The 26465-nt window shown below is 35.2% G+C and overlaps 2 protein-coding genes across 2 annotated transcripts; one reads left to right on the top strand and one right to left on the bottom strand.

Annotated features, from left to right (window-relative positions):
• Window positions 1–413: 413 nt before the first annotated feature.
• On the bottom strand, window positions 414–1264 carry LOC120339843 (putative universal stress protein SAUSA300_1656). Its single transcript, XM_039408057.2, has one exon. The coding sequence runs from the start codon at window positions 1184–1186 to the stop codon at window positions 671–673; it is 516 nt and encodes a 171-aa protein (XP_039263991.2). The 5' UTR covers window positions 1187–1264; the 3' UTR covers window positions 414–670.
• Window positions 1265–3260: 1996 nt separating this feature from the next.
• LOC120348676 (uncharacterized) lies at window positions 3261–22415 on the top strand. The gene is made up of 12 exons (XM_078117069.1): window positions 3261–3338; window positions 3427–3576; window positions 5879–6002; window positions 6693–6838; window positions 7765–7809; window positions 8426–8535; window positions 14200–14415; window positions 14767–15083; window positions 15550–15655; window positions 17160–18077; window positions 18544–18648; window positions 20483–22415. The coding sequence occupies exons 3-12, from the start codon at window positions 5912–5914 to the stop codon at window positions 20790–20792; spliced, it is 2364 nt and encodes a 787-aa protein (XP_077973195.1). The 5' UTR covers window positions 3261–3338; window positions 3427–3576; window positions 5879–5911; the 3' UTR covers window positions 20793–22415.
• The last annotated feature ends 4050 nt before the right edge of the window (window positions 22416–26465 follow it).

Here is a 26465-nt window from a genome sequence, read left to right as displayed (position 1 = left end):
TTATCATTGGCGAGTTGTCAGTCTTGTCGCATTTGACTCTAAAAAAATTGCTTATAATACATGTTTAGATTTTTCCATAACGTCACACCGGGTCGAACGAAGTCGATTCGATATTTTTTACACTTCCCGTAGTGTTTTATTCAGTAAAGCAACGCATAATAGAATGCTCCGGAAGTATTCGTACCAAAATGACCCACAACCTGAACGTAGTATGTGTACCAGGTTAGGGTTGTTCAGGTTGTGCCTCATCTTGGTAAGAATACTTCCGGGGTGCCCATAATAGTACTAAAACGGAGAATTCAAGCCATTATACCATCCTATGTTCATACATATATATTTATTGAGATACTTAAAACTGTGAATTAAATAAACCAAATCTATCTGCAATTGCCGTAAAGTTTTTGAATATAGAATTCTGTATTTTGCTCAGTGTTACTCAAATTTGTAACTACGACAGATTTAAAATGTATATTACAATTACAAGTCAATAAAATCATTAAACGATTACGAAAAGTCGATGACTGATCAGTACATTAAAACATTTATTCTCACTCTAGTGAAGTTGAATCAGGAATTTTGAATTAGTTGAGTAATGGCATTCGGCCACACAATCGGTGAAACTACCCATACATTATCACGTGCATTCAAATTTGATCTTCCTTCCATATATTCATTTTTCTTCGTGTTTCGGACAAATAAGCATAGGAATATGGCTGTGATGTAAAACATAATCACTAACCGACCCTAGGATTGTTCTTCTTATAGAACCTAATCCTCTAGTACCAACTACGATAAAAGTCATGTTGTTCTTGATCGCGGCTTCTACAATTGTTGCACCGACGCCATGATTATCTTTCATCTTGGTAATGAAATCATGTTTCATGCCGGCATCCTTACATTTCGTACGATACTTTGTTTCAATTTCTTTCAGCTTTTTTCGTTCCTGTTCCAATGCAGATTGAAGCATGCTTTCCGTTGACCCAGTAGGCATAGCGACTCCCATTCCATAATACAGATGTGAATGTGGAATGACTAAATCAGCAACATGCAATAAAACTATCTCGTTGCTTGGTTTGTGAAAGTGATCAGCATAATAGTTGAAAGCCAGCTCGGCATTGTGACTTCCATCGACACAAATTAAAACTCGAGATCCACCGCTTGTTGTTTCTCCAACCGAATCTGACATATTTATATGATTACATATACATTCTATTCAAAATAAAAGTAGGTAACTAGGATCTCTTGTAGAAAGCCCGCTCCAAAGTTAGCGCGGTGAACGCAATCTGCAGTGATCGAAACGTAGCGGGCATGTTTTCTCAAATCTCACATATTTGCAGTAGGGGTGTGGAGGCTTTCTACAAACGATCCGGTAACTATAATTTAGTAGTGTCAATAACCTATCCATTGGCTAGCGGTACAAAGGATATATATGATTAAGCAAGTACTAAATGCGTATATCGGTTCTTTTTATGCTTAAACCTTAGTGTTGAATACTTCACGCTGGTTTCATTGCATTTAAACCCACGTACATTTGAACCCATAATTTGAACCCACGACAATTGCACCTGCATACTATTGCATATATGAAAATTTTTTTCACGGATATTCGAACCCATACTAACCCTAACCCATGGATTTTAGCACTCTCATATAGATGGAAACCCGCGGATATATGAGTGCAAATGTATGGGTTCAAATGTACGGTCACCCCGCACGCTATAGTATCACCCTGAAATGAGCTGGTATAAACTATATTTTGAAATATATTTTTTAAGCATTCTGTCGTCTGCTCGGTTGATACTTTGTCAAAATCCTCCCCAATAAAAAACAGCAACTTACCAGCACGACAGTATAAGCAGTCTCTCCCTCAAACTGCCAATTCAGTTTTTAGTCGCCCCTGATCTGTGAATCAATTATTATTTTCTAAATATTTTGTGCTTATCACCTTCCAGTTCAAACCTTAACCGGAATATATTATGTTACATAGGTTGATATACTTTACACCTAGTTAATTTTTGATAACACTGGCAAACAAACCCAGACTAATCTTCTCTAAAGGGAAAAATACTTACTTGAATTTTTCTGTCATTAAATCTGGCATCTACTTTGACAACACATCGGGTATCCGTCATCGACAGCGGTTATGCATTTGCAAAAAGAACGTAATATACTAAAAACTATGCAGCCTGATTAAACAAGTAGTATAAATCATTGTTTGATTTACACGAAATGAGAGTATTCAAGGTTATTTTACATTTTTGCTAAAGCTGACAAATCAAACATCGTCTGACGTGTTCTCAAATCAACAATATTGTATAAGGAAGTTGTTGGCGCCGAACTCAATCAAAAAGTTGTGCGTACGTGCATACCGAGGGATAACAATAACTCGTTACGCGCGAATACTAGGGCAATGTAGCAATGAAATTATTATTACAATCTTTGAATTGTCATATTCGTCACTTGAATTGAAAATATTCCTAATTTAGAATCGAATTTACACCATTTGCGGTATTACAATTTTGGAATTACGGTATATTGGCAAATTTCGGTCGCAGACCACAATAGCCTTTCACGGCAAGAATGAAATTGTGACAATAAATTACAAAATATTCATTAATCGTGCAAGCATCTATCGTAAAAGAGTCTCGCGCAACGCAACTCATATTCACAAAAAAATTTAAAATAACGGTTTGACACGGACACACCGATGAAACAAACAACCCAGGCTTCTGCGGAACCCTGATCGAAAACCGTTCTGACAAATATACATGGTGTTCAAAAACTTTCGCCCAATAATAAAGTCTTCATAATCAAATGTTATTTTTTTTTATTTAAAAAAAGATTTATAGTCAACCTGTTTCTAATTGGATGTTATGGATGTTCAATGTTGTCGTCCCCATTTATCATACAACAAAATTTATTCAAATTTGCAATTGGTAATGCTAGGAAATTGGGCGGAACTTTTTGGGCACCCTGTATAATAATCCCCTTCGGGGCAAAATAAATGTTGAGCAAACTAATTTACCCTGTCAAATCTTTGTCATACGCAATACTCTCATTGGATTTGCAGCAAATATTTTGTAGCTCTATTGGCTGACTAATAAGATAGCGCCAACGGCAATCGTTATTTAAAGACACTGTCTTATTTTCGGCGAAACATGGTCCGTCATTCTTATAATTAACCTATAAATACTGGTTCTATTGTACCATATCATAGATGGAACGATGTGTGTATAGTGTGTGAGTGGATTGTTTGTATGGGCAGATGTTATTGCTCCCATCTCACGTCAATCCGTTTCTTTGCAGTTCAGTACTTATTAAAGTCAATTTTCTGGCAGGTAGGTAAATGGAAACTACGATACTCCCGTAGTATGTGCACCAGGTTAGAGTTAGGCCATAATTTTATTCCGATTTTCCTTATTTTAGTCCTATTACGAGTTCGGGGACTGTTTGTGTTATCCAAGTGAATATACCTCCTGCCCATAGGCTCCCTTTACACAACTTGATGTGGAGTAGGCGAACAAAATTAGTTACCTACAAATTGGTACACACACTTCTGGATCGCCGAAACGACAGGTAAACGGGTTTAATAAACGTTTGGTTCCACCGAGTATTTTGTTATATGTTATGTCGTAATTCAAGCTAAAACCGACTTTTCCATCATGGTTGGAATCTACTTTTTAAAACGTTTGTTGCGCGAGATTGGTGTACCAAGACTTATGCTCCAGATTAGAGATGTACCAATACCACTTTTGTCGCCGATACCGATACCGATCCGATACCAGCTAAAAACGCCGATACCGATACCGATACGCCGATACTACAAAAAGGCCGATATTACCGATACCGATACTATGTAATTATTACTTAATTAGGTGTGCTGTGTAGGGCAGACGGGTTAAAACAATGGTCTTTGAGCGTTGTTCATGGTACACATTATTTCAGATCGAAAAAAAAGATATATCACATAATATGAAATTGATGTTTGGTGTTTGCTTCAACTGATTAAGATACATTGTACAGTAAGGCTAGTAATCTCGGTGTTCAATTGAAACTCATAAGCCGGGATGTCCAATTTGAACTTGATATAAATATCGCGACCTTCGAATATCGTTATTCGAGTTTAAAAGAATATCGAATATCACCCACACATTCTAGCGCCGCCGTCCTACGTTCAAATTAAAAGCATTTTAATAATATTTTTTTTCGTGGCTAATCGTAATCGTCGACGCAATAAGTCAAAGCCAAATTGAAAGAATATCAAACAGCACCGACAAAAAGAAGGCCTACCTATAACCGTCGAGGATGTTTTTTTACTTCACTATTTTATAATATAAAATATTTTACAATTGCTATTTGCTATCATAAATTTTGAATTTCGAAATTTGGTTTATTGATGTCGACGGACTAAATGACACTCGTACTTGACGACAAACAGTCAGCATTTATAGCCGTGCCAAAAGTCCTTGTGCCGTTAATAAGGACCCCAATTCCACTGTATGATTTAAAACTGGGCGCCTAGTTGCTTTTTGTTATGTGCTGGGTTGATATATTTCTTCATAATTACTATGTAATATTAAAAATGTCAATGTAAAAAATTGACAGCAAAAATAGCCAAATTAGTTGAACTAGTTTGGCTGATAAATAGCTAAAAACACGTGAATCCTATTCTTTTGCGGGGGTTGGGACATGTATGTCTCATAGCGCACGATCTCTCCAGACAAAAAATAAATTAAAAAGTAGTATTCCAACTTATCTTTTAAAACATTCTGGACCATATCAAAAAGATAAATATATCGGAAATATCGGCCTTAATTCAACCGATACCGATACATGGCCGATACCGAAAAAATGGCCGATATTGCCGATACCGATACCCGATACCGATACATCGGTACATCTCTACTCCAGATTCGACTGATTGGAAAAGTATAATAGCCTCAAACTTATTGTATATTAGGACAAATTTCAAAAATAGTTAAGACTCTAAATTTGGTATATAAATAATAATTGGTAGGATTGCATTTTCCGTATAAACAAATATATTTTCGGAAACAATGATCCCGTGTCAAACCATAATAATTGCGTTATCAACTTTTTCAACTCGTTTTTCGGGCATTTCTTAAAAAATGAATGAATATCAGTGCTTCGTTGCGATTGTTTTACCAGTGGATAAGATAAAGTTTAGTTGGAAGCGGATCAATCATCAAAATTGCTAATTTAAAACCAATGAGCATACTGACCTTTGTTCCAAAAAGTAAACTATTTTAATTCAATTAATACATAACTTTTGCTGCTTGATTGGATATTGATCGTTTATTTAAGCAATATCGCATTTTGAATTTGATTAGTAAATGATTATTAAACGTCAAAAAATCAACCAAGCAGAAAAAATCTAATTTTATTTTGAAACCTCAACCTCTCTCTCATGTCGAGCGATCAATTATGGCTTCGTGTATCGATTTTACGAGTCAATCTTTATAAAGAGAAAAGTATTTATCTTAACCAAAGATCTCAATAAAATTATGTCTGAATGAAGCGTGGCCACTTTATGCTTCAATAATATCGAACTTCGTGGTACCGGGGAACCTCGTATGGTCGATACACGATCTTAGCCTTTTTCGAGAGAGTACTATTCGCTTTTACTGCTTGGCTAGAAATAAGTGAAGTTGAGATCCAGGCAGCATGGCACATATTAGTCGCGGCATCCTGCATGCTATGCCGTAACGAGATTACGGTAGAGCTGTAATCTATTTAGACGCTGGGCCTTGGACACTTACAAATTGTGGTTTGACGCACGTCCATACGTTCTTTGCGTAGCTCAAAGACGCAACACAAACAGATAAAGTTGACCATAAAGTGCTAAATTATATCTCAGGACTATTTATTGACCATTGGCGAGGTTTGGAAAATGCGGATTAGTGTGCAGAACAATTTTGGACGGGTTGGACTAAGTGCAAGTCTTGCGGTAACGATACTTGTTTTCTTCTACGTAATTAAAGGTATGGTGTCTCATTTTGTTCCAATTTCGGCAAAATTAAATTCTAAATTGAAAATATAATCCTATTTATCAAGATAATATCTAATGTATTAATTTTTAAAAATTGCAAATTTTGTGATGATTTCGTGAGACGGTCGTATTTAAAACAGAAAAATCTTAAAATGGGTGTGACACACAACTTTCTGACAAATTCAAAGTACGAATATAAAATACGTTATAAAATGTTAGAAATATAAAACGTTTTTTGGCTGTACACTACTTTGAGGCTGTAAAACGTTCTTTCGAAACCTCAAATATTTATTAGTTTTGAAGTTGTATTGATAGCGGACTGTGCGGGCCCCTTCATTGTTTGTCTAAAAAAAATTTAAACTTTTGAAAAATGGACAAAACCCAAATTTAATTTATAATGTAAAGGATATGACAAAATCATAATTTACTCTTTCATACAACCGACTATTTACTATCGAAATTTAATATACAGTATATTTTTTCGTTATTTTGCGGTATTTTGCAAATATATCGTCATTTCTTTCATAATTTTTAATTTCGTAAAGCTATGAATTAGTGAGAAGTTGAACCGTTGCGAACGCCAGTTTCAGAACCCATGCTCTAATCATTTGCCGACTCTTACTACGACTCACGCCCTTGTCACTAGACTAAAATGGGGACAATTTATGCGGTTTTCATTCAGAAACGGAATCTGCGAGAGGAAATTATGTTAAGAAGTTAATAGATGATTTATTCCTGACTTATAAGAAAGATATTCGTCCAGTCAACAACACGGAAGAAGCGGTTTCAGTAAATTTTACTGTGTTCTTGTTCCAGATATTAGAACTTGTGAGTAACTGGGTAAACAATAATATAATATATTATATTTATATTATGTTTTTTGTTATCAAATTTTTATTGTTTCTCTCAGTAGAGGTTGCGCGAGAATGAATTGCTATTCATTGTTTCGTTTGCAAAATAAATATTTCACTCAATTAATATATTATTTCGACAAGTTGGAAAACCATTTTGACTATTTCACTCATTAATTTAGCTCTGTCAGTCGATTGTTGTATTTGCACATATATCCAAAGGAAGTAGTCCGTTTAAAGCGATTTAGTGCAGAGCTTTTTTATAATCATACATTTTGTGCCAATAAATATCGCAATTTTCTGCAACTTCTTCTAATTTTATGTGTATAATTAAATACATGTGATGGAAATTACATCGCTGAACCCTAAAGAGTATCGAATGATTTTTTGGAATGTGTTGCAACAACATATATTTCAGTATTACGGCGGTGGATGGGCTATAGTTCTACGTTGCAAAAGAGAACATTTGCGAATCTGCCGAACTGATCACCCGTCAAAATAGCCATTTATTTTAGCATTCCACGTTGAAAAACTAAAAACAGATACTCTAGACCTAGAGCAGGGGTGGGCAAGGTTTTCGGACCGGGGGGCCAAAAAGTTTGCCCATCTAGACTGGCGGGCCATGTAAGTATGAGGTAAAAGTTACATTTTATGGACAATATTCACAGTTTTACAAAAGCAAGATTGGAAAACGATAAGACTCGTGCCAACTCAACTTGATCGCAATCCCAACAAATTCCTTAAGCTATTTTTTGCTAAAACATCAACAATTGGTTTTAGTTTAGTTGTGAAAGCATCTGGCGGGCCAGATTGAGTTACCCAACGGGCTGGATTTGGCCCGCGGGCCGTAGTTTGCCTTGTCTGCTCTAGATTCTAGATCAACTTTGTTACTTTTCTCTTCAGGATGAACGAAATCAGATTCTTACTGCATATCTTTGGTTACGTCAGGTATGTTGAAAACGAAGGAATAATTTACAGATATTTAAGTGTAATTCAGACACTTTGTCAATCGCAAATACAATTTTTTTACTTTTCATACGACGCTCAAACAAGCCTTCATTTCCGAATATGGCCTTATAGAAGAAGCTATTGATACAGTATGTTCCCCAGCTTTTTATTTCAGGGTGTTTACATTTTAGTATGGCATTCATGACTCGTGCTATGTGCGCCGTTTGGACAAGAGCGCAAAAAGGGCGAAGGTTTTAATCGTAAAATGTTTCAATAAAATAATTTCAAATTGGGATACATAAAACTCTTTTTTTTAATAAAATAATTAACGTGAATATATATTACTCCAACAACAGTAGTTAAAATTTTTTTATTTGAGGGACGCATTATTTAACTTTGTCATGAGTGCAATTTTACGCCACTGCGCTTTCACGCCGTTAATGGTACATAAACTCATGCAATTCGAACTCCCTCAATGCCACATAAAATTTTAAGGTAGTAGAAGAATAATAAGTAATGAAGATCAACTAGAAAAAGCGAATAGTTTTTTTTTTAATTTTTCCAAACTGAAACTAAAAATGGAAAATCATGTAAAAATTCTTTGCTAATATTTTAGGAATGGGTTGACGCAAACCTGTACTGGAATCCAAAGAAATACGATGGATTGGAAAAAATTCGACTTCCATCGAAAAGGATATGGCTTCCGGATATTGTTCTTTATAACAAGTGAGCATCACAATAATATCAAATATTTTACAATACCGGTAGTCTGACCACCAAATCCCTGAGATGTGATCGCGGAACCATAGCACGGTACGCAATTTATAATTTTGATAACGGGGACTAGCCAAGTGACTCCCGTAGTATTTGTACCTGAAATTATTATGGCCTAACCTTAACCTGGTACACATACTATGTTCCGGTACCCGCCATCTCGGTTCACATACTTTGGGAGTACCCAAACTGATCCATAGGTCCATTTCATGTCCAAGTGAATCGACGTGAAAACGTCAATGAGCAGTATATCTCTACATCCTACAAATTTCCCGCAGATGTTAAGTCATAAATTACAATTTGTTTTTAATTTCAAAAAATGAAAAATTATTTTAAACTTCAAATCCGTTTTGCTTATAATTTAAGCTTCATCGAGCTATATTTGTTTAGTCTTGAAATATTTCCGAAGTGAAATAGAGATTCGAAAATACGTTCATGCTATTCTAGAAAGCCGCGTCGACATCCGTGGTTGCATCAATATATCGACAACATTTGGGCAATATTTTAAATATAGTGCTTTCTCTTATTTTAAATATTTTAATGAAATTTCGGAAATTTTCAAAACAGGAATTGAACAAATACATTCAAGTCGGATTTAATCCGAAAATCAATGGTGCACGTTAAGATTTAAATTTGGTCGAATAAATAATATATTTTAATATTTCATCCGTTTTGGATTTGAAGTAAATATTATCAAAATGTTCTAATTTTGTCTTTCACACATTTGCTGCATATAGTATATATAAACAAGCATGAAATTTACCTCAAAAAGACTCTCTTTAAGCATGGACGTAGATGTTTAAAAAAAAAATAGATTTTGAGCCGCAATATTTTGGAAACTACTTTCAATCGCTATATTAATATAATATGAAATATATATATTTAGTACGCTTGATATTTTTTTCGTTATACCATAAAATCTAGTTTGGTGTAATTACCAATCATACTAGGAATTCAGTTGACTGTTTTGTGTACAATTTAGATTTCTGGTGTTTTTCAGTTTTGTCACAAGCACCATCTATGACAAATGCGCAACCAGAAAATGTTTTGAATTCGTCAACAGTCCAAAATTTGTCAATTTGTCGCAGTTTTATTTTGCGCATTTTGGAAATTCCTGTGGCCTTCCATGGATCTGAATGTAAATTTAAGTATACTATTTTGGCAATTGCTCAAATGAACCTTCTTGAGAGCATCTCACTTTTTGGATTGAACTGATGCATAATGTTCATAGTTCTATCAGAAATTCTTCTCATCTATTTCAAGATGTAGCTTTATTTTTGGAAAAATTGAAATGTTAAAAAAAATGTGACCGGACAAGTGATCACAGACTAGCGGCAAATAACCAGCATTGGTCAATTTATCTACTTTTCTAATAATAATTCAAATAAACCACATTGTAAAACACTTTAAATTCATAATCTGTTCCGTTTGGCTTCATTTTCTGGATAGTTCTACAGATTTTTATGATAAAAATTTTGAAAAAAAAAATTTGACCGGAAAAAAAGACCACAGACTAGTCGCCAGCATCGATATTAAACTTTCGAAATAAATCTGGCATCAAGTTTCTCTACTTTATAATTGCATCATTTTTGAACTTCATGTCCAACAATAGATTATCAATATAACAAGTCTACTTTACCGACAAAGCTTGTTAGAATCGATCGAGAGATGGAATATCGTCGTCTTTACAGTATTTGTTTTTCAGCCTACATTGTATAGTCAATTAGGGCGTCTTGGAAAATCTCGCGATGCAAATATAATCAAAAACGAACGGAATATTACCTGCAGTTTTCCCAAAACAAACAAGAAGTTTCTAGCGTGGTAACTAAATAAGCTAACGAAATTTCCGGTGATAATAGTATACAGTGTCTTTTGGCAGAAAACAACTCTCGATCGAGTAAAAAAAAAGTTTTATACGTAAATGCATATTTCCAACGACATTTAATTATATGGAATTAACAAAATTAAAAAGGGCATTGCTGCATATAACCCCTGTGGGTAGTAGCGTATCTCGCTTATTTAAGCCGGCGTATCAATTTACTCAATCTACGGCGCTAAAGCCATAGTTTCGTAAATTGTTTAGTTTTGCTCATTCGAAAGCCTTCAGGAATGGTTTTATATATTTTGCTATATATTTTTTGAACACAAGGAAAAAAAATGATGTAGATTCACTTCTATTGTGCTCTTTAAACAATATTTTGGCATTTTCAGTATTCAACAAATGGTGTATCGGTTACATATATACACACAAAGAAGTTGGGCAGAAACGTTATATTGCTTATTCAGCAAAATAGAAACAAGCGATAAAGCTTACAAATGACCGGGCAACCATATTTAAAAATATCCCAGAATCAGTGACTTGTTTTCAAAACAAAACCGTTATCTTAAACAAAGAGATAGTATCCATGGTTGTGAGCCAAAGCTTGACCGAAATCCGATTACTCTAAATGAGTACTTCATTACATCTAATAGACAGTTCATTTAATCCTGTTAGCAAATCTCCTTTGTATCGGAAATTTAAATTTTCAAATCAGTACTCTTCAGTGCAACTCCAGGAACAGTTGCACTTCTACACCGATTATCTGTAGGTCATGTGTGGCCAACGCCCAAAAAACAGGTAAAAACAAAATGGCAGTAACGATAATCTGTTGTCTATATATACAGAAGAGTAAATTGACACATAGTGGTCCCACGTTTTTTGATATTAAAGCTATCCAAAAAATACAGTGTTCCCTTTTACCACAACGCATCATTTATATCTAGAATTGACGAAATTCAAATGTTCAATTCATTCTTAGGAGAGGATGATTTAAAACAGAACGATGTTTTCAATAACAATATAGGATTGAATTTTTGCAATATATATAATATTTAAAAACATTCCTCACGAGCATTGAATATTTAATTATTTTCGAAATTAAAAAACATTTCACATGATCAAAATTGGTCTGGTGTGAGCTTCGTATATCAATAATAGTTATCTCGTGGCCATGGTTATACACGAATCGGTATCACCCATTTATTAAAAATGAATACCAGTTTTGTTTTGGTCTGAGAAATAATATCCTGAGGGAATTAGTTAATCTGCGGATTCATCAGCTTTATCTCGATGGGCTTTGTTGCCAAATGGTGCAAATTTTCTGCCGGGCTCTTTGTCTTGAATTGATTAACAAAATCTTTAAAATGACATTGGTAGATTTTGTAATACCTTCCAGAACATGCCTTATATTATTCAATTATTTAGGCCGTTATTTTGATATATTATGCCAGCATTCCCCATCTCAATAATATTGTTGTTTTTAATTAGGAAATATTAATTTTTATTCGTATTTCTAATATTGCTTAGTTATTTCACATTGTTTTAAAACATATTTATGCACACATAATAAACAAATCGATTTGCGCAAAAGCTAGAATTCGACTTGCGCTTCACACTATATTTAAACATTCATTATAGACTAAACACATGCCGAGTTTTTGCGCATAGTGGGGAGGGAATAAAGAGTTCCAAAATAGGCAAAGAGGGAAGTTATCGAAAAATTCGAACCATTGTATTATGCATTCTAACTTCAATTCGGACTTTGAGGTTACATGCAATGATTTCCCCCAAAGAGCCTATCTTGGGGGAATTTTGTTTTTATAAATTTTTCAATCATGTTCCTAATAGGTCAGTTTGATAAATCAGAAAAGTCAATATTCAATTTATTTTTTGGTTAATAAGTATTGAATTTCAAAATTCAGGACCAAAATCAACACAGTAAAATTGTTACACACGTAATGTGTGTACCGGGTTAGGGTTAGGCCATAATTTTATTCCAATTTTTCTTATTTTAGTGTTATTACGAGTTCGGGGACTGTCTGTGTTAACCGAGTGAATATACCCCCTGCCCAAAGTAATCAGTCCCTTTACACAACTTGATGTAATGTAGGCGAACAAAACTACTTTCCTCTATATCGGTAAACATACTTTTGGATCGCTCGATTTTGAATCCCATCTCTGGTTATAATGAGGGACCTGTTATCATGATTAAACGTAATATAGATCCCGAATCTTTGCCAAGCGTTGCTTTGTTGATCCTGGCCGCAGAAATCAAGAATGTTGTACTTTTTCTAAAAATATATATATATTTCGAACCTCCGGTGTAGGTAATCGTACGGATTGTTCTAAAGTTTCAATCTTGACAAAAATATCGAAGTTTTTTTTTAATCGTGCTCATATTACATTAACAGTTGGAAAATTTAAAAGCACTAAAGGTTTCTATTCTTTGGGTGATTAGTATTGAAAATTGAAATTTAGGAACACATTCGACACAGTGTTATTTTCATACCACAAGCTTGGTGATTGGTTATAGAGACCTAATATCAAGATAAAATCGTATCATAGACCTGAAACTTTGCCAAGTGTTGCTTTGTTGATACTGGCCACAGAAGTCAAAAATGTTGTACGTTTTCAAAATACTATTTCGAAGCTCCCGTAACAAAATTTTTAAATTTAATTTTAGTTTTTTATTTATAATTGTTTTAAATTCTTCCTGATTCATTTTGAACTTTATATGAATATTTTGTCATAAAATGGAGAACATTAAGTGAGTGATTATCATGATAGGAAAACTATGAAAACGAATTTAGGTTTAACTGGTGCAATAATCAGGGATTTTGTTGGGTTTATTGTATTCAATAATCATTATCTTTCAATAAAATTTGGCGGCGTGGGGACATAGCGATGAAAGCGTTGAGTTTATTTGTATTGGCAGATCACACATTACGGGTTCAAATTTAAATACAATGTCCCCAATCTCACCCAGGGTAAAATAAATTTGGTAGGCGATACCGAAAATAAAAGATTCCCGTCCCTGCAAATAAATAGTGGCGCTGAATAAAATTATGGCCTAACCCTAACCTGGTACATACTCTACGGGAGTACCTCAATCGCAGCTTCTTACCTATCGTTAGATATCAGTAGCTGCTTATGTAGCGCCTTGTTCGGTGTTCGAAGCGAAAGGTGTGGTGTATAAGCGTAATATAAAAAAGAAAAAGTTTGGAAATGCCATGCCGAAAACGATACGAGCCATAAATAGTTAACCCGACTTAACAAGTCTTGTTATAATGATAATATTTAAAAACTCCGGCACCGGATATACAAAATCACGACTCCAACATCCATTGTAGTCATTGTATGTTACGTAATGTGAGATACTATACTTCAACCCCACAACTCTGGTAATAGAGATCATTATTGGACACAAGATGTACATATAGATCGTTTTGTTATTATTTATTATTTTTTCTCTTATTGTTATGAAAATATCGCGTTCCTCATTAACTACTGAACCAATTGCTTTGAAATTTTCAGTGGTTAAAGATTGTATTTTTCGCTTTATTATTATAGGCTATTATTTTTACTTCTTTCAAAACTTTTTGTGGGCTATATGGGTTTCGATTTTTTCGTGCGATGACGTCATCAAAAATGCGTAACTTGTGACGGTTCCGATTCGCGTTAGCCGTGATTACTGCGGTTTCGGTAGTCTACTGTGACAGATTACATAGTCGCACTACTTCGTTTTGGCTTTCGTGCCCATATATTTAAACAACGCCCTCTTGTCATTTCACTTTCAGTGCCGACGGTACATTTCCAAAAAATCTACAAACCAACGTCGTACTGACATCGAAGGGCGAAATTAGATGGGACCAACCTGCAATCACTAAAACATCATGCAAAATGGATGTTTCGTTCTTCCCGTTTGATTCTCAGTCGTGCATTTTTACTTTTGGATCGTGGACTTTCTACCTGGAACATTTGGACGTAATTCCAACACAAGCGCAGGGAAACAGGTACACTTTTAAAAAATCTTTATTTAGTTTTACATTTTTTAACGATGAATTGGTGTTTCCCAGAACACCGAATTCATCAGTAAAAACGTTACGGTGACGTAACAATTAAAATTCACAGAGCCAATATTCAGTGTTTATTTAAATTTTCAAAATCGCAGAAGGAACTTATCGATACCATATATAGTGTTTACTTCTACTGGTATATTTTGAAAGTGAAAAAAATATGATTAAAATAAAACAAACCTAGTTTAAGATATACTGATTACTGATTTGCAGCAGAATTGAAACTAAAAACAGTACTTCATGAAATTTCTGTTCACCTATTAATAGAATATTTTTTATATACTCTAGAGACGACTTTGTGACCAATGTAGAATGGCAAGTAGTTGATATGCCGGTAAAACGCGTAGTGGAAGAATACTCATGCTGTCCGGATCCTTATCCTATTGTAGAAATCACTCTCGGATTGAAACGAAAATCAACATTTTATATTTTCAACTTGTTGCTTCCGTGCATTTTCATCTCCATTCTTCTGCCTTTAACGTTCTATCTTCCCGCTGAATCTGGGGAAAAAGTTTCGCTCGGAATCACAACTTTATTGGCGATGACTGTATTCCAACTTTTGGTAGCGGAGAGCATGCCTCCCTCGGAAGCAGTGCCTTTGATAGGTAAGGTAATTTGAATGATATGGGTGACTAAAATAAAGAACCCATGTCATTCGGATCACTTTCTAGAAATAACATAACTTTTGTGCCAAGCGTTCTACATTTATGGTACAATCATATACAAGCAGAAGTTGTGTGCACACAAACGAGTGTTAAATGAATGTTCCTCATTATAAATAAGAAGTTGAAAAAGTTATGTTTTTGTGTGTGTGTTGAGGTCACCCTGTGTCTACCTGCAAAAACTGAGAAAATACAATTTCACTTTTTATTGGATAAAAACTACTTTGAAAAATATTACTTCAGTGAAAATGAGGAAAAATTTACGGTAAATATTTTGCAATTTCAGGACACTTTGAGTTGGACTTTCATTATTTGAATTTTTTCTGCAAAAAAAACAACACTATACCTAACTTCAGTAGCTAAATCTACTCGTTTTAACATATAATTCCAAATTTCAATTATTTTTTAGGAAAATATTACATCACGACAATGGCTCTGATGTCCTTCAGTACAGCTACAACCATATTTGTCCAAAATATTCATTTTTGTGGTCCTAACCCTCCACCAGTTCCAGGGTACGTCATTTACTATATCTTAAAAACAATTGTGCTTTGGTAATTGAGCTTGTTGGCCGTTGAAATCGTTTGGTGACGTTATCTCGCCAGTCAAGTCAAACAAAATTTATGCTTATTTTATTAGTTTATATATCTTTCATATGTACTCTATTGTCACTTTTCTCATCCATTATTTTTACTCATATTGTACGGGAGTGGTTCAATCTTACATCATTCCACTATTACCGGTTGTATACATTTACCATGAATCGGTTACTCTTGACACTTCAGTTTTCGCTTGTGGCTTAATTATAAGATGACTTTCCTTCACATTTAAGTGATTGTATTTTGCTCTACAATATTCAACTTTTTATAAAATAGGAACAAATGAGGACCCAGTAAACTGCCTTGGATAACTCCTATTTCCGCGAGGGACTTAGTTGATGTGGGTTTATCCAAGATATTGTAAAATAATCCAATTACTGGTTAAATTTCAATGAGTAAAAAAGCATCATTATTTGTGACTCAAAGATTGGGTATAATATATCTTGTCCAACGAGGAATTCAGAATTCGTGGATGTTTAAAGAGTTGCCAGATACTGTATTTCCATACGACAAGCAAAGACCAATGCAATATTTCTAGTGCCAGACACGAGAGATATTTTTGCAAGTTCATTTCATCTCGAAGACACGTCTATCACAAAAACTTATTATCCATCTGTCTATAAAATTATTCAACTTATTTCAATATTATCCCATTTCCCAAGTGAGAGAGATTACGTGTAAACGTTAACTCGATACGTTGACCGTATTTAGTTTATTGAAATATCGATTATACTAAACGTAATGGATATTAAATTGTGTGAAGATTAAACTTTCCCATTGCAACGGCTCGAAACAGTCTCAATATTCGGCTCGAAACAGTCTCAATATTCGCCTCCAAACGCTATTCTGTGGTTTTATGAAATGTTGGGCCCCATTCCTACACATAAGCAGACATAATAAAGCCAGGAACTTTGAATGAAATAGTAAATTATTCCAATCGACTCAGAAAAAAAAAATTCGAGTCGCGGCCATCTTGTTTCGAGGTAAATTTTCCTTGTGGAATCACATTTTCGAAATGCAATTCTAAAATATGACTTTTTTTATCCTATTGTGTTATTGGTGAGACGTGTTTCTTATTGTGCGCGACAACTCAGCAAGCTGACTGAGTAATCGATTCTACGATTACACCATTTCAATTTGATTCTGAAGTGTGTGTACCAGGTTAGGGTTAGGCCACAATTTTATTCCGATTTTCTTTATTTTAGTTCTATTACGATTACTATGTTTTATTATTGAGTTCGAAGAGTGTCTGTGTCAGCCAAGTGATTATACCCCCTGCCCATAGTTTTCAATTCCTTTACATAACTTGATGTACACACACTTCTGAAGCGCCGATTATATTATGAGATACTGACACAATTTGAAAAACACATTTATCAATAAGATATGATCCGTTAAGTTTTTATCATTGGTATTTTAGCTGGATGAGAAAATATATTCTACATTATCTTGCTGGACTTCTCAATATCAAAATACATCATAAACCACCAGAGCCACTGAGTGATGCCTGTGAGTCCAATGAGTCTCTTGCTGGTCAAAAATCTAAATTTTATCACAAAAGCAGCACTAAACGTGAAAAAGTTGAACCGAAACCGATCACACACGATGAAGTGACTCCATTTTTGACCAATTCAAGACAGAATCGTCACATTTTGTCACCTGAAGGTGCCCAAGAAAAAGATGGTGTTTATAGAAAACCAAATGGTAATTGTTTGAGATATACACAGAGTGTGAGAAGTTTTGCCACTACTCCAATAATAAGTGCGCCGGAACCTATTGCCCATGAATTGACAAAAGAATCCGAGGTCAACATATCTCAGTATCAATTTCAGAAACTAAAAGCAGACGCTCGTAGTAGTTGGCCCACATTGTCACCGGAGTGTATTGCCACACAGCCTCCGATAGACCCGCCTGACTATTTTGGAACTACATTGCCACGCCCACCTTCAATTTCAACGACCTATCAACGACGGCCTTCACTCAAACGAATCACATCTCAACAAGTAATGAGATCCACTATGCGTTCATCTACTTCTACTCCAATACCATCTAACCCGCTAGAAAGTGCGAGTTTACGACGACAGAATTTAGTTCAAATGAATGCGATGACAAAAACAGCCGACTTTTCCGACGATACAGAAGTATCAGTGGTAACACCAGCGTGTAGCGAATCTCCAAAGCGCCATTCTTCCCCGGGACAATATCATCGCAAACACTCTTCGCCTCATGAGATAACAGATTCAGAAAAGACATGGAAAGGACAAAACCCTATACTTGGGCTTGGATTCAACTCGTACACTATAAATCATCCACCACGAGATCGAGAAAGGCGAAAAAGGTAAGACATTGGACTAGAACCGTGAAATCGAGGAAATTTACAATTGGCTCCGACTTTAAAGAGGCTGCATACGCCATAGTTTATATTATTGAAATTTGATTTTTTTCGGGAGTTCGGAGCTGAAGTCGGAGTTTCCTACAACCGGGCGTAGGAGTAGATTTTTTTTCAATAACTGTTAAAAAGCCAACCTGTGGTTCTCACATTTTTAACTCCCCCCCCCCCCCGTTTTTCAGAATTTGTCAACTCTCGGGCCCCACCTCAGAAATAACTAGTTAACAATAAGCCACAAATAACGGATGGAATCGCAATCTCTAAATAATAAAGAAATGTAAATATCCAAAATGGGGCGGGCACGATCAAATCGAACAAATATTTTTATTTTTGATCAGCTCCCCACCCCCTCAAAAAATTGTCTATACCCCTATGCCCCACTAACTTCACTTCACTAAGAAAAATTTATTTACAGTTACGAGTTTCCTCCACATTCCGAATATGGTTCGAGCACGAAAATATGTAGAAATGGATCAAAGAGGAAACCAAGCCGTGAAATTTCATCTCAATTAAGCAGAAGGTGAGTTTATTTATTTAGACGAAAATGAAAAGAAAATTCCACAAACGTTCACACCAAGTACACACAGAGAGCTCGCATTTTTGTAAATTATTGTGTTTTTGAAAACGTATTCTTTTTATGTACTCCAATCGGTACTCCCGTAGTGTGTGTACCAGGTTAGGGAAAGCCATAATTTTATTCCGATTTTCCTTATTTTAGTTCTATTACGAGTTCGGGGACTTTCTGTGTTAGCGAAGTGAATATACCTCCTGCCCCTAGGTTTCAGTCCCTTTACACAACTTGATGAAATGTAGGCGAACAAAATTAGTTACCTCCATATTGGTACACACACTTCTGGATCGCCCTATAATCTAATAGTAAATAAATTTTCGATTTTGTGAGGCGTGAATTCCTATGTTAGCATTTTCAATATTTTTGGTAGTCCGCCACCTATTTGTATTCTTCGATATAACTTACATATTGCTTTGAAAAATCAAAAGCAAAGGATTTATTATTTTGATTCTCAAAATAATTCTGAACATTCCCTTGGATTTATAAACAAATCTGTAAGAACAGATAAAGTTTCTGAAATTCTACTTGAAAAATCTTTTTCCAAATATCAGATTGTTTACGAAGTTATGAAATCTAAACCGCCAATTGAAAATAGATTAAAACCTTAAACCGTGAACCATAATTAACATTTAAATGATGTTGATCGAATATTAGGAATTGGAGGATTAGGAATATTGGAATTTTATTATTCCATTCGTGGCGCTGTGTTACATCATATGTACAATATATAAAAAACAAAAATATTGACAAACAAAAAGAATGTTAAATGTACTAAATTCAATTGAATATTTGATGAAAAAACAATTTATTTGAGAAAAAAAACGGCATTTAAATTTTATTCGATGACGTGACTATGGTTCTCCAATACCCGGGTACAGATTAAATTAATATTGATTACTGACGTCAGTTGTAGTCGTTGGTCTGGGATGATTTTAAAAAAACTTAGAACTGATTTTAAGTGTTTCTGATACGCGATCAAACTTGGAATGGTTTATTGGTTTAGATATTGTACTTATAATATAGTATAGTTGATTGGGTATGTGTAACAAGATGGTGGACACCGGAACATAGTACGTGTATCAGGTTATGGTTAGGACATAATTTTAGGTATAAATACTAGGGCAGTAACTTGGCTTGTCCCCGAAATCATAATAAAACTAAAATAGGGAAAATTTGAATCAAAGTACGGCCTAACCCTGACCTGGTTCACATATTATGTTCAGGTGTCCGCCATCTTGTTGCACATACATTGCCCATTGTTGTGGAAATTTATGTTCAAACCAACATTTTAGATTATCGAGGTTCAAGCATCCGAACGCGGCGACCATAAACAACCTTAATGCGACACTTTTTGTAAATGCATTTTGTAAAATATATCTTGTCAATAGAAATACGAGAGCAGGGCCCAAATATGTTGACACGGTAGTTGCGCATCGCTAAGAACACCAAGTTTGCTGAAAATATCAGTGGAAAGTGTGACGGAATAAAGTGTTTCTATATTTCATAAAAAGTGTTCCTAATTGAAATAAAACAGCATAATGTGGGTTGAAATACTGGCTCCATGAAGATTTGAAAAAAATAAAAATAATCAAAGTAATAGCCTTCTAGCGGCTTCAGTTTTTAAATACTGAAAATTTGGAACTGATTAGTCCATTTTGTTGCGAAGAAAAGATTTTTTCCTCAGCAAAAACAATCGCATTAACAACAAAACTAATTCAACAAAACAATCCGTACGAACTCTTCATGTTTAATAATTTGTTTTTTAACTTTTTTTTTTTCGCAGGAGATCAAGAAGTCATTCACCCGGAAATCCTCTTGAGAGTGAATCAAAGCAAGCCGTTGTGCTCCAAAATCACAGTACACAGACACCATCTAGTGATGAAAGTTCATATTTCCATGACGACGCAAAATTGCGCAAATCAATTTCTAAAAACATTTCAACTATTGCGGATCATTTTCGAAGGCAACGAAAAGTTGTGGACAATATGGACGAGTGGAAAAATGTTTCTCGCGTATGTGATCGAGCTCTTATGTGGGTTTTTGTGATGATTCAAGTCCTTTTCAGCACTTTAATTTTGTGCAAAATATTGTGAGAAATATTCTAACATTTATCGAAAGAAATTCATGTTCAAAGAAAAGATAATTGATAACTAATTGAGTAAGAAGGGGACTCTAGTAGTGTGTGTACCAGATTAGGGTTAGGTCATAATTTTATTTCGATTTTCCCTATTTTAGTATTATTACGAGTACGGGGACTGTCTGTATTGGCCAATTGAATATACCCCAGTCCATCTATTCGAGTAGTGGGATTCAGCCGGTTTGCACCGGTTATAGAACCGTCTCACGGAATTTTATAAGATCAGCAAACCGGTTAGCATTACTGGTTACTGTCAATGATTCTTTGTAATAGAACCGGGTGAACAATATGACTTTTGTGATGGAACCGTTTGGCAAAAAAATTGAATCCTACCACTGCCCCTGCCCACAAGTTTCAGTCTCTTTATACAAGTTGGTGTAAAATATGCGAACAAAATTAGTTACCTCCATATTGGTACACACACTTCTAGAACGACATTAATTGAGTAGAAAATTTCAATATTCATTAATATTTGAAAAAGACTACAGACGATTACTAGCAAATTTCGATTTGTTCAAAAATTATATTTTTGAGATCCTTATAAACTCATTAAAATTAACCAGATTGTTGGTACTCCCGTAGTGTGTGTACCAGGCTAAGGTTAGGCCATAATTTTATTCCTATTTTACTTATTTTAGTTATATTATGAGTTCTGGCTGTCTGTGTTATAGTCGAGTGAATATATCCCCTGTCTATAGGTTTTGGTTCCTTTACACAACTTGATATAAAGTAGGCAAACAAAATTAGTTACCTCCATATTGGTACGCACAATTATGGAGAGCCAGTTTGTTAATGAACATCATATTGTTACGGACCAAGATGTTGTTACCGTGGTTATAGAATGAATCAGAAGACTCAAAGGTTCCGGATTGGTTGTTTATTGTACGGCAATTCTAATATCAAACTTAAAACAACATAAACAGACAACACAACAAAATATAACTAAGGAACCGAAAACACGACCGCCCGCCAGTGCGGCAGCCGGAGAAGAGAGATCGAAAGACAGTTTTTGCCTCACATGTAGTGAGTGGTCGGAGTCCAAATCCGACAAAACAGCATTAAATAAATGTCAACATAACAGTCTATAAACATAAAAATATATATATACACAAAACATGAACGCGGACACTTTAGTCCGCGACAATATTTCGATCCAATTGAATACTTGTCACAGCAAATTGTGGCTGTTCTATTGACAGTTTTTTGTTTTTAAAAACTTTTTAGATTCATCTAAAATGTTTGAACTTGCTTGTCTTTTATTGACCTACAAATGAAATATTTTTACTGAATTATAAATAAAAACTTACTTCATACTTATGCAGCTTACTTAACTTGCCTGTACCGATTAAGACCGTCCTGAACGCCACTCACCGCTTACCACTTTCCTACAGAATTTTTCCGGATTCGGACTAAACAATTAAAACCAGATTGCTTCCGATCCCATTGTCCAATTCTAATAGCTTTACATTAAGATTTTGAACTAATCAATTTCGTTTGATAAAAAGTGGAATTCCATACCAATAACGAAACATCAAATCTGCAACATTAGTAAATTCCTAAATTTACATCTTCAAAAGAGTTGTCGGTATACTACTATAGCCCATTCCTTTTCTGTCTATCTGCTCTGTTTGGGTCAGTCCTGATTATCTTAAGTTAGGTTATTGTTCGACCTATCTCTGTATGTCTTATCAATCTCTCATCTACTCTAATCTGGTGCAACGAAAAATTGTAAACAAAGTCCTCGACGGAGCTGTCACGACGCGTGGTACAAAACGAAAACTATCTGTGCTGTGTACGATTGCTAAAATCATTTACCCATCGGTAATTGAGTATACTAAATCTCAAGTGTGTGTACCAATATGGAGGTAACTAATTTTGTTCGCCTACTTCACATTACGTTGTCTAAACTCTAAAAGAACTGAAGCCTATGAGCGGGGGTATATTCAGTTGGCTAACACAGACAGTCCCCGAACTCGCAATAGAGCTAAAATAAGGACTATCGGAATCAAATTATTGCCTAACCCAAACCCGGTACACACGCTACGAGAGAACCTTTGTGACTTGGTATCGTTAATAGAAATCACAAATTAGAAGCACACACCCAAAGTACACACAAGAAAGCTATATATGGACACGAAAGTAGCGAATCGGTAAGGTACCGGTAGGATAAGGCGTCGCGGCGGCGCCGACTTTGCCAGAAAGATCGACGAGCAAGCTTGAGGGAATAAAAGAAGTGTTCCCTTTCGATTTAAAATAAACTGCAGAATTTTAGTCGCAATAACGTGTCACATAGCACTCGAAGACAATTAAAAAAATTAAAGCAACTATCCTTGAATTCAATCGTTTCACAGTTTGAGGGAAAAACCCAATAAAATAATTACTAATTTGTTGTTTTAAAACGTGGCGGGGTGTTTTCTCAAATCTTATTTTTTTGCATTAGTGGCGGGGGCTTTGTACAAAAGATCCAATCATTTTTCGGTACTCCTGTAGTATGCGAACCAAGATGGCGGACAACAAAACGTAGTATGTGTACCAGATAATTTTATTCAAATTATCTTTATTTCAGTTCTATTACGAGTTCGAGGACTAGCCAAGTGACTCCCGTAGTAATTGTACCTGACATTATTCGGGGCCTAACCCTAACCTGGTACACACACTACGTTTCGTTGTCCACCATCTTGATTCGCATACTACAGGAGTACCCATTTTTCAACAAAAACAACAACAATATTCACTCCAACAACAACAACAACAACAACAACAATCTAGCACATTGTCCAATACTCTGATGAATTGAACGACATCACTTCAGACCGTATTTGAATTTACAGCGCACAATGCAAATAAGTAATCAGCCAATTTTGTTCGCAAGCTTAAGCTAATACAGAGGCGGGAACTTATAATTTAAAACAACGATGTCCTATTATTTTCGCGTTAAAACGTATCTTATATACATATAAGCAAATGAAAATGAAGCCTACGCAAAAACAATATTACCGTACAGATAAGGCAATTCAAATTAGCAGGTTCGATTTATAAAGCTGAATCTTCCGTGATTTAATACGACTTTTTATCATGTTTGACAGTATTGTGTATTTTTATTCCTGCTACAGCATTCTTGTACTACATACATACCTTGTACGCATACGAATTCACTAGCTCATAGAATTCATTCATAGCCCCAATCTTTGGGTTTTGGTTAATACCAAAGTCACTGATATCACACAGTCGCTGTGATCGCATGCGAAAGTCGCACCATTTATACTCCTGTTGTCGCGAGGAAAAAGTATCAGTATCATCGAATGACGTACAGGATGTTTTAAAGAATAGAGTCATCGGACAAGAGGATGCCGTAATGCTGTGGGCGCAGTTTTACCAAATAAAGTTGGAGGATAATTCGAAAGATAAATGAAATTACTACTGCAAAAAGGAATCAATGCTGGGAATGTTTTGATATTCAGCGTAGAGTGTAGTGAACATAGTGAAGCAGTATAGCCGGATTGCTAGCGTTGACGAATTGAAAATACAGTTTAATCCTTTCAGTGCACAATTAAAAATTTACGCAAAATTTATATAGTCATGCACATATGATAAACCTGTTACTCAGAGCAAAAATAAAAAAATCAAGTGATCAAAATAGTAATATGGTATTCGAAACTGTTATTGCAAAAACATATAGCTAGATCAGTTGTTCTCAAACGGTGGGGCGCGGCCACAAGGCGAGCGTGGACAATTTTTTGAGGGGGCTTGAAGCTAATAAAAAATATTTGTTAGATTTGAACTTGCCTGCATTATTTGTTATATTTACATTTCTTTATTGTTTATAGATTGCAGAGAGCTGTTGTGCTTGTATCTTTATTATCCTTAGCGTGGAGCATGTTTAATAGTTCAACTTTGTGATGATAGTTCACAGTTTTGCCTCACTATCTGTTATATGCAGCTTTTTGTTAGCTAGGTATTTTGGAGGTGGGACGCGAGACTTAACAAATTCTAAAAAGGGGCGTGGCTTAAAACGTTGGAGAACCACTGATCTAGACTGTTCAAAAATTTATATGTTTTTCGGTGATTAATATTCCATAATAAATAAGGGGAACTTTTTAATTTCATTTTTGTATGGAAAAGTTTTAAAACAATTTATTTTTAAGACTATGAATATTTTAGGAATACTTTGAAACTCGGATCACAATGATGTAATGTCACGTTATTCATATTTATATTTTTCACGAAGTGATACTGCAATCCTGGCTTACTTAAGAATTGCATTGTGTCCCTTCTATTACTAAATTTTATAATACAATGACCAACCTTTGATAATTTATTTACGCATGCTTTACTAGATAGATACCTGTAAGACAGGAAGTATATGCATCTTGTTACACCTAACACACTTAAAAAAACGTTTTAGTACGATGCATTGTTCTTGTGTGAATAAAAATAAATTTCCCGCACAACGAGAATCGTGCGACACGTAAGTGATCCGGGCAATTGTTTGCGTTCTACTTACGCGGTTCCTACGCTCGTGGTGAGGTTTTGAATGTACTATTAGCGTGATAAATGGCCAAGTTTGCTTGCTGGTAGGTGATTCCTGTGTTTTGAATGCGTCTATGCAATGCCGAATTGTATCTGTATGAACTTTTAATGCTTCTCGGGGATGTCCATATACACAATATATTGTCTTTGTGACAACCAGGCGGTATAGACCGGGAATTCCGCATAGAAAAGAAGTTATATATCAAGCCACAAAGGGATTTGAATGAAATCTAGAATATTTCTCTATACGTGACACTAAAGGAAACGTTAGCTGCACATATGAATATTAGCTTTATGTAGATTTTTGTAATGCTGAGTTTGAGTTTGAAGGTAACATTGCTGTCTGATATATCCAATCTCATTAGCAAAAAAATAGATAGTTTATTTATTAACGTTCTATGGCCAGATATGCTAAATGTCATAGCTTCTTCAAAATATTCAAAACTCTCTGTTGCTTACAGCAGGAATGTGCAACGTGCAGCCCGCGGGCCAAATGCGGCCACAAGGAAATTGTGCGGCCCGCGAAGGAGTCCCAATTTTGAATGGAATGCGGCCCGCGAAACAAGTTTTCAATCTAGTTTAATTTAGTACGTGCCAGTAATTCCAATCCCTTTGCGTTGCAAAGCCTCAGTCCAATTTAGTATTTATGCCCATGGTATTATTATGCCCTATTAGCTATCTTGTGAGAAGCGAACAACGCATGTCATAAGTATTAAAAGTCATTCCTGTATTAAACGTTGCACACCCCTGTCTCCCAGAGTTCCACAGAACAACATACAAAATTTGGTCATTTGAATAAGTCCAATTTCAGTTACCGTGGACCAGCGGTGCTGCACAACTGGCAGCCATCGAAGTTTGCGGCCGTGCTAGTACTTAGCTACAAAATAAACACAAATATCTACCACGCCATTAGTTAAATTTCACCTCAAATTTAAATAATTACTTGTGGACAAAATGCGGTTAACTGTAGAAATAAGCTTGTAAATCCCTGCCGTAGATCCTCATTCCAAGATTTGCGGAGTTGTATGAAAAATTAAGCCACAATTACAGATGTGAAGATCGGAAGATTTTATTTCCTAGTTTAAGGGTGTATATTATT

Source organism: Styela clava, chromosome 1 (genome assembly GCF_964204865.1).
Source record: "Styela clava chromosome 1, kaStyClav1.hap1.2, whole genome shotgun sequence".
NCBI classification, from domain to species: domain Eukaryota; kingdom Metazoa; phylum Chordata; class Ascidiacea; order Stolidobranchia; family Styelidae; genus Styela; species Styela clava.
Note: the sequence above shows the minus strand (reverse complement) of the source record. Positions and strands in the feature narration are given on the sequence as shown.

Bases quoted from the DNA above. Each gene is read 5' to 3' on its own strand.
- LOC120339843 (XM_039408057.2), bottom strand. From the start codon at position 1,186: ATGTCAGATTCGGTTGGAGAAACAACAAGCGGTGGATCTCGAGTTTTA.
- LOC120348676 (XM_078117069.1), top strand. From the start codon at position 5,912: ATGCGGATTAGTGTGCAGAACAATTTTGGACGGGTTGGACTAAGTGCA. The intron at 6,003-6,692 runs GTATGGTGTCTC...GTTTTCATTCAG, and splicing joins TTTCTTCTACGTAATTAAAG to AAACGGAATCTGCGAGAGGA. The intron at 7,810-8,425 runs GTATGTTGAAAA...CTAATATTTTAG, and splicing joins CATATCTTTGGTTACGTCAG to GAATGGGTTGACGCAAACCT.